Genomic DNA, 8,236 nt, shown 5'->3' on the forward strand with positions numbered 1-8,236 from the left:
TAAACACTTAATGAAATGGTTGGAACAAAGTCCTGGACTGGACTAGATTGAAAGAGCCACAAGTAAGTACCACTGGTTGAAGACAGCAAGCTAAGGAATCATTGTATCTGTGATTTGAAAAACAGAAACTGATTGTTACTTTCTGTCTTACAGGTCGGGTGATAATTTATTGTTGTAGCCTGGTTCTAGATGAACTAACATGTCACGTGAGGTTGGAGCCTTAATAGTCTACCAAGGAAAAGGGATTCATGACATATTTTCAAAATACAGATCGAATTGCCAAATGTATCAGTGCAGTTAATTTGATCCAAATGGGATGCTCAAATCAGAAGGGAAGGTTTTGTTGGAGAAGTTTATTACTATGGAAGCTGCAACATATTTAAAACAGGCTGATACAAAACATGAATGTTTCTTTATCGATTTAGAAGTGAATATAATCATTCCACATAATAAACAGCTATGAAACAATATACCTGTTGATGAAAAATACACTATGGTGTGTGAGTTTTTAAATTCACTTTTATGCTTGCCGACTTGTGGATAACAATAGTAATACAACACAATCAACTGCAAGAGGTCAAAATAGAAAGACAACAAAATGCCCAACACTAGAAAATGTTGGATAACATTAGAATACATGTATTACTCTAAAGCAGGGGTCTCCAGTCCTGGTCCTGGAGAGCCGGTGTCCCTCCTGGTTTTTGTTCCAACTGTACCCTAATTACTTAATTGGACAAATTAAGCTTCTACTAAGCACGTGATTGGTCCAATTAAGTAACAGCTGGAACAAAAACCAGGAGGGACACCGTCCCTCCAGGGCCAGGATTGGAGACCCCTGCTCTAAAGAAATCATTGCAGAACCATTAGCTGACCACAACTTTACCAGCAAAGGCATTGCATTTGGTTAACTATTTGTCTTTGCAAATAATAATATGTGATAAAATACTACAAAAAACTACAGTACCAAAACTAGGAACGTTTTGTTTAAGACAAATGTGGAAAGGTTATGTCTACCTTGCTAATGAGCTTTGTGTTTTCTTTTACCTGCTGATATTACTGTAGTCACAGAAATTAGAAAATCTTTATATGTTTTGTATGGATTTCTGTTGACTGACAAACAATGCTGCTCTATTTATGTATTTGTAATGAGTGTATGTGTGATATATTTTACCCTAAAAATAAAGCGCTTACATTGCATCAACTTGCATGCCAAAAAAAAGTTAAATAGAGATGAAGGAGAAGCTCATGCTGAAAAAACAGAATATTTAATTAAAGTTCTGCTTTTGAACAGTATTTTTCAAAATCATATTTAGTTCTGGATCAGTTATTTATATGGGCAACAGTCGTGTTAGAATGGGTAACAGAAAAAAAATCCCCACTGATATCAGACCTTGACTACTTTCTCTGACTTCAAATAGGATTTTACTACAAATAATTATACAAGTTCAGCATGAGATTCAACATGTACTGTGCATTCATTAAATGTTGCACACTGTGAACTCCAACTGTGACACTGTACAGTAACTCTAAAGAATGAAAGTCAAAATCATGCTCATCTTTTAATAACCAATAACATTTATAAAGAAGTCACTACCCAGCTTCAACCAATGTATGTTACAAGTTATGTGAATGCAATACCTGGGAGAGCTTGTCATAAGTATTATGTATGAGTTGTGTGTTGTTGATTTATCATAATCAGGGGTTCGTTTCTATATACCAATACGATGTTCTATCAGGCTAGTATGACGTCTGGAGCAGAATATACGACAGGAGCAGCGTTTCCATATAACGTTGCTCACACGACTCATCATATTGCCGTGGCTGCTCTAATGCATGCTGTGTATTTAAGACATAGGCAGAGACAGTTACAGCGACAGAGGGCATCGGCTCACAGATGAGTGTGCAGCATCTTTGACATGCTTTCTGATCAAGAAATTAGACTGAAGTACCGCTTGAAGAGGGAGGATATTGTGACAAGGATGGCTTGTGGTTGACGTCAAACCAGGAAGAGAATGGACATAGTACTGCGAGTGAAGAGCTGATGCACATATTTAATAAATAATAAGAATAAACAAACACTAGACAGAACACAGAACAAAACACGTTAACAAAATAACCGTCGCAAGGGCCAAAACAAAAGGACTATACAAAACACTCAAGGAATAAATAACACAGGACAAATGGCACAGAGCAGAACACGAAAAATACTCATCACATACCGCTAACACCAACACTACCTCAAACACACTAACCCCTTCCACCACCCGTGATCACCTTATTTATACACCGGAGTCTAATTAATCATTAATCATTTATTCAACATTCCCACGTGTTTTGACAGGGAGGAATTTAACCCCCTCCCTGCCACCCAATATTTCCCACACACACCTGTGCACCGGCAGGGCATTCACCCTGCCACACTGCCTGTTTTCTTTTTGTTGCTGTTTGGGCAGCTGCCATTCTTGCTTTTCCTATCCGCTCCAAACACAACCTACAGCTTGACAGGTGCAGAATTCTATGGACTGCAAAGGGTTAATATATAGGCTCATTATGTTTGATTTTTATTCTGAGATTTAATAATTATTTAAGTAAATATTAAATTAGCCTTATTATTAAATATTTAGTCTATGTAAACAACGCTATGGTTATGGTCCAATTCCAAATGTGTAAATTACATGGGAATATATACAATTACACATAGGGTAAATATGAAATGGGGTGTTAGGTTGTTTAAAACTGTAGTTTCTGTCTCTTACATGAATAATGATTACGCAAACGTGATTTCCAAGACCATTCAAAATACATGTTGCCCTTGTGCTGCGTGATTCATCTATTTTCAGATAGTACAGTTTTGCTAGCCAACCTATCGTATTGCAACCCAACACCAATTACGATTCGACTCGAATATAGAAACAGGTGATAACCGATAGAGGTTGCAGGTGATAAACGGTTGAAATTACGATTTCGCAATATAGAACCAAGCCCCAGAAAAATACAGGATAGATAGGTCCCTATTCACAAACAATTAGCTGACTTTTTAAATAAGTGGTGGTGAACATTCTCTCAGATTAGAGGGTTAAGGTTATTTAAACAGGCTTTAAAACACAGTCTTTATTAAAGTATTAAGGAAGAAGCGGTTTAATCACTATATTGAAGCAGGTTATAACAATGGAGCCAATGTACTGTATCTTAAAAATACTCGTACCTGATAACTAATCATAAAAGACAAGGCCAGCAGCCCACTCTAAAACACATGAAACTATGGGCTTTTGAAGAGTGCTTGCAAATGTAAAATATCGAGGTTACAACAGTGCAAAGGTGGGGTTGTTTAATAGTACAGCCACCGGTATTTGGTAGCCATAAATATGTAGTCCTTTTGGTGTTCTCATCAAACATGATAAATGAGAGAAATTATAAGTATTGTTAGCTATTGCTAAAACATCAGTGTATAATGACTTGACAAACATTTTCAAGTCATTATACAGCTATGGCCAAAAGTTTTTCATCACATAGAATTTTAGGATTGAAAAACTATATGAACATAGTTTATATCTCTTATTTAACATCATGTAATCAAAGAAACTACAAAATGATGTCGCAAAAGTCTACCGGAAGCCATAATAGTAGTACAGTATGTCATGTTAGATTTAAATTTTTGTCAGTTTTTCATTAAGCATATGGAAAACTACAAAGTGGTATGTAATTAAATATATTGCCGCAACATTATTCAAGATAATTCACAGCTTCTCACTGTCCATCTGCAATTCACTTCTGCTAAACTATGACATCTTTATCACTGATGAAAACTATCTTGTAATAACGCAATAACTATTGCAAAATAACACAATATTATCCAGTAATAACACAATAAATATGTTTTTCTTTGTGATGTTAATGAGCTTCCGTAGGAAAATATATACACGTTGCATTTTTGTTATCTCTCCTATCTATTAACCCTAACACAGAATTAAGCTTTCTTAAAAGTCACCTTGCTGGGTCAGCAGGTGTCATCAAAAGAGAGCTCCTTGGTAATTCCGTGGTAAAGTGATCAGGGCTTTCTCCATTGGATGTGTCTTTTATCACGCTGTAATTGAGAGCCATGCTGGTGGGGTTTTCTGACCGCTGTTGCTTACATTTGCAGAGCTTCTTGAAGGCTGCTCTAAATTTCTGAGACATGGCGTTGTAAATAACTGGGTTGATCGCACTGTTAAGGTATATGCAGATTCTGCAGAATAGGATTAACCAAGTATCAGAATATGCTTGGGCAAGGAAAGAGTTGACCACTACCAACGTGCGGTAGGGCATCCACAAGAGGGCGAACAGAATGACCACCACTGCCAGCATCTTGGTGACCTAGAGAAGATAGAAATGAACATTTCATTTACAGTTGGAGATTATTATGACAAGCAACATTGTAGCCATGATTACTGTTCACCTGTTTCAATACATGTTTTGTGATCTTAAAGTGGTGTTAACTCAATAATTCCAGTAAATCTAACCTTTATAAATGTTATGGAAGAATCCCATTAAAAATGAAATACACATTTAAAATAATGTGAGCCTCTGTCATATAGAAAAATGTGAGATCTATGAAGTGAGGATAATACATATCAGATAAGATTTCCTGGAATAGTTTTGTGAGCTATATGTCCTTTAATATGAATAAATAGTTAGAAAGATGCCTAACTAGAAATAAAGCTTGAAAGGCTGATTCAGGTATGGCATACTGGGAATAGCCAAGACTAAAACTTACCTGAATTACAAGACAAGCAGTGATTAAGGTATATGGACGACCTTATTCCTTTAAAACAATGAGGGAGGGAGGGAGGGAGAGGTGTAATGCCTTACATCCTCCTGCCCATCTCTCTAGCACCTACCTCATTTGCATAAGTATCATCATTAAAAATGTCTTGCCAAAGGGTAACTCATCACACGTAAACCTGTTGTATCATGTTACAGTAACAACAATTTACCATTAAAAAACTTAAATAACATATGGAATTCTCAATGATGGTAAAACTTATCCTTCAAAGAATGGATGATAATATATAAGGTAATGTCCATTTCATGGCCACACAAATATCTGTTTTTGGAAATTGTACATATTCCTGTTGTCCTTCTATAGAACTATAGAACCACATGCTGGTAGATTATATTTGTAAACCATTTGTAATTATTAGACCGGCTGTAACTTTGTAAAAACACCCACTGTATTACAAAACATCCCTTCCCTCTTAGTTAATCACTTCACTAGCATACTACAATGGAGATTTCAGGAGGGAAGAAAATATGTAATTCAAGTCATTAGTGCAGGTATTTGATATTCTCAAATACAAGTTCATTTTTTTTTGAAAATGAGAAAACAAATTATTTTAAGTTTCAGTTTTTTTTGTTTGTTTGTTTTTGTAATAACAGATTCCTGCTGTGACTAGAATGGTTTTGAAATCTTGACATATTTAATCCAAAACTGTATTCTTAAACATAGACAATACAATATAATTTCTTAACCCCTGAACTCTACAAATTATCATAAATAGTTACAAGTGGTACATACGAAACTGTCATAGATTTTGTTCAAAAGGCGATAGGAATACACAAAATCGAACTCTCATATTGATTAATCATTATTTGTACTGGGACAAGTGTTCAAATGTAGTGAGAGGCAATCATTTATTGTTTTCATTCCAATGGCAGAACTGATATGATATGATATGACTGTAAAAAAAAAAGAAATCATGCAAAAGAAACCAATGCATAAATGAGTTCTGCAATTATCAGCACACAACTGTACAGAAGAGTGTTGATTAAATTTAAAGAATATTTGAATTTTAAAAGAATATTCAAACATGAATTTGGCCCAGCACTACAGGTAATTAATGTATAGCAGGTAATTACTTTGTAATCACTGGTAATAATTGCACATTTAATATAAAGTGTTAACACATTTTCTTATATTAACCGGTAGGCTACAGTTTGAAAATAGCTAGGGCCTATTATATTATTGCAATTTTAAAATTAAGTAATTATTATAAAAATGAATATGTGATCGATAATGTTGTACTACCATTACAATAGACATTTATGTATTCATATTAGAATATGAATAATGTTTTAATAGCACAGATTCCATCTTACCTGTCTCCTTGATGTAGCTGTGCTGCTGGAGCACCGGCTCGATGCTTTGGAGTTAAAAATCTTGTTTTTATGAGAGGTAGCATTTCTTAACTTTTGTGTATTCTCTTTGGGGTCTGAGAGAATGGGGTTGAAAAACAGAATTCTTGCAATAAGCCCATATAGAACAGTGGCTAACATTAGGGGCACCACATAAAATATTGAAAAATCCAGGAAATAAATGGGCAAATAGAGGTTTCGAGACACTTTGTAGGCACAGACAACTACTGTCATATTTACATAATTGTTCTGTTTGGTGTCCGACAGATAAAACCACATGACACAATAACAGGATGTGAAAGTCCAGACAGATATGATGATCTTCTTAGCTCTTGAAAGTGTGCAGAGAAACTGAGCTTTAATGGGATGACATATTGCTATGTACCTCTCGATGGTAAAGGCTGTTATTGAACAAGAAGACGCATTGATCCCCAAATATTGGAGATAAGTAATGCATAAGCATCCAGCATAACCATAAACCCAGGATCCATAGATACTTTCTGTGATGTTGGGTAGACCTGCTGCAGTAAGAACCATCAGATCAGCTACTGCAAGGCTCACAATGTAGCAGTTGGTAGGAGTCATCATGTGCTTGGTCATAAGGACTACCAAGACCACCATAATATTACCCACAATACCTAATCCACAAATGATAATGACCAGTAGAGTACTCACTACCTTGTATTCAATACTTGGCTCTGTCCAGTTTCCTACAGTCTGGTTATCTTGAAAAAAAGTCACATTCTCCATCTTCAATTTTCTTTAAATGGTTCTACTGTGAAGTGAGTCAATGAACAGCGTTTCCGATTTTATTTTTGTAAGCTGGAGAAACATAATACAGATGGACACTTTTACACATACTGCATGTACTGGCAATTCACTGCGTTTTCTATTAAAAGTGTAAGAAAATAGCTTTTTAGCTTCACTAAAGCATCTATTATCAACAGCGTTTAAACAGCTAAAATAGATCAATTATGTAACATGATAGACTTAAGGATATCATCCATATTAAATACTACTGAAACGAAATATAGTTCACAAAGTATCTTGCATTATTCTCAGCCTTAACTCTATTTATATTGCATTGCCTTTTGAGCTATTGTGCTTAACCGTTAATTGAATTCAAACTGGATTTTTTTTTCTCATTAATTAGATTCGGTTTTGAGGTTTATTAAACGTGTTTTTTTTTTAAAATACATGTAATTAATACATAAACGACTCCGCTTCTATCAAAATCAGTTCGGTATCTGGAAAATATATCTACTTACCTTTTTATTATGAAGTGCTGTTTTTTTCTTCCAAGACTTCTTTTCAAATCATCATTCCTTTTCAGAAAGTTTGGATCTGTTTTAAAATGATTGAAATAGTATGTTTCTTACTTTTCCTTTCTTCTTGCATTACAATTTACGATTACCCCGACAATATATTTTTGTTGTTTTCATTATTATTATTATTATTATTATTATTATTATTATTATTATTATTATTATTATTATTATTATTATCTTGGTTTTTAAATAACAGCGGTCTGGGACAATTTGTGTTACAAACACCTTGAACCGGGATTACTCTTCATAAAGAATGGGTGAAACCGCTGTGAAAAGCGCTCTCAAGACGTTTTCTTCAGCAGCATTAGTGCGCAATGACATGCATATGAACTGAAGAGAATCATTAAATCTGTACGCAGACTGATTGGCAAATCAGTGAACAAGCACTCTGCTCAGCGTCTCGTTACAGCAATACAGAGTACTTCTGTATTTCAGTAGATCGTATACTGTCATGTTATCTGGTGTTGTTTGGCTCCCCACGTCGCAGACCTGTGCAGTTTTGGACGAAGGGCAAGCCCATCTGTCATAAGTGACGGGGTAAAGCTGACAGGAGCACATTTTGTGTATATACGCTCAAGGCACTTAAACAATATGAAAATCCAAACAGCTGCAATAAATTAAACTGTGTCTGCTGCTTTGAAAATTAATATATGCAGATCACAAATAGATGATGTCCATTATGTACATTATTCATAACAGTGTACACCTGTTCTCATATATTTACAACAATACAGCTG

At 35.1% G+C, this 8,236-nt stretch overlaps 1 protein-coding gene across 1 annotated transcript; it reads right to left on the reverse strand.

Moving 5' to 3' along the window:
• Positions 1-760: 760 nt before the first annotated feature.
• LOC117400768 (thyrotropin-releasing hormone receptor-like) lies at positions 761-7,943 on the reverse strand. The gene is made up of 3 exons (XM_034001094.2): positions 7,440-7,943; positions 6,136-6,993; positions 761-4,353 (listed from the first exon to the last, which is right to left on the reverse strand). Exons 2-3 carry the CDS (start codon positions 6,919-6,921, stop codon positions 3,985-3,987), a joined length of 1,155 nt encoding a protein of 384 aa, XP_033856985.2. The 5' UTR covers positions 6,922-6,993; positions 7,440-7,943; the 3' UTR covers positions 761-3,984.
• Positions 7,944-8,236: the final 293 nt, after the last annotated feature.

This window comes from Acipenser ruthenus, chromosome 4 (assembly GCF_902713425.1).
Source record: "Acipenser ruthenus chromosome 4, fAciRut3.2 maternal haplotype, whole genome shotgun sequence".
Classification (NCBI taxonomy): domain Eukaryota; kingdom Metazoa; phylum Chordata; class Actinopteri; order Acipenseriformes; family Acipenseridae; genus Acipenser; species Acipenser ruthenus.

What these genes read in the sequence shown, in the direction of transcription:
- LOC117400768 (XM_034001094.2), bottom strand. Translation starts at nt 6,921, where the DNA reads ATGGAGAATGTGACTTTTTTTCAAGATAACCAGACTGTAGGAAACTGG. An exon ending in CAGCTACATCAAGGAGACAG is followed by an intron (nt 4,354 to 6,135) that starts GTAAGATGGAAT and finishes TATCTTCTCTAG; the next exon opens with GTCACCAAGATGCTGGCAGT.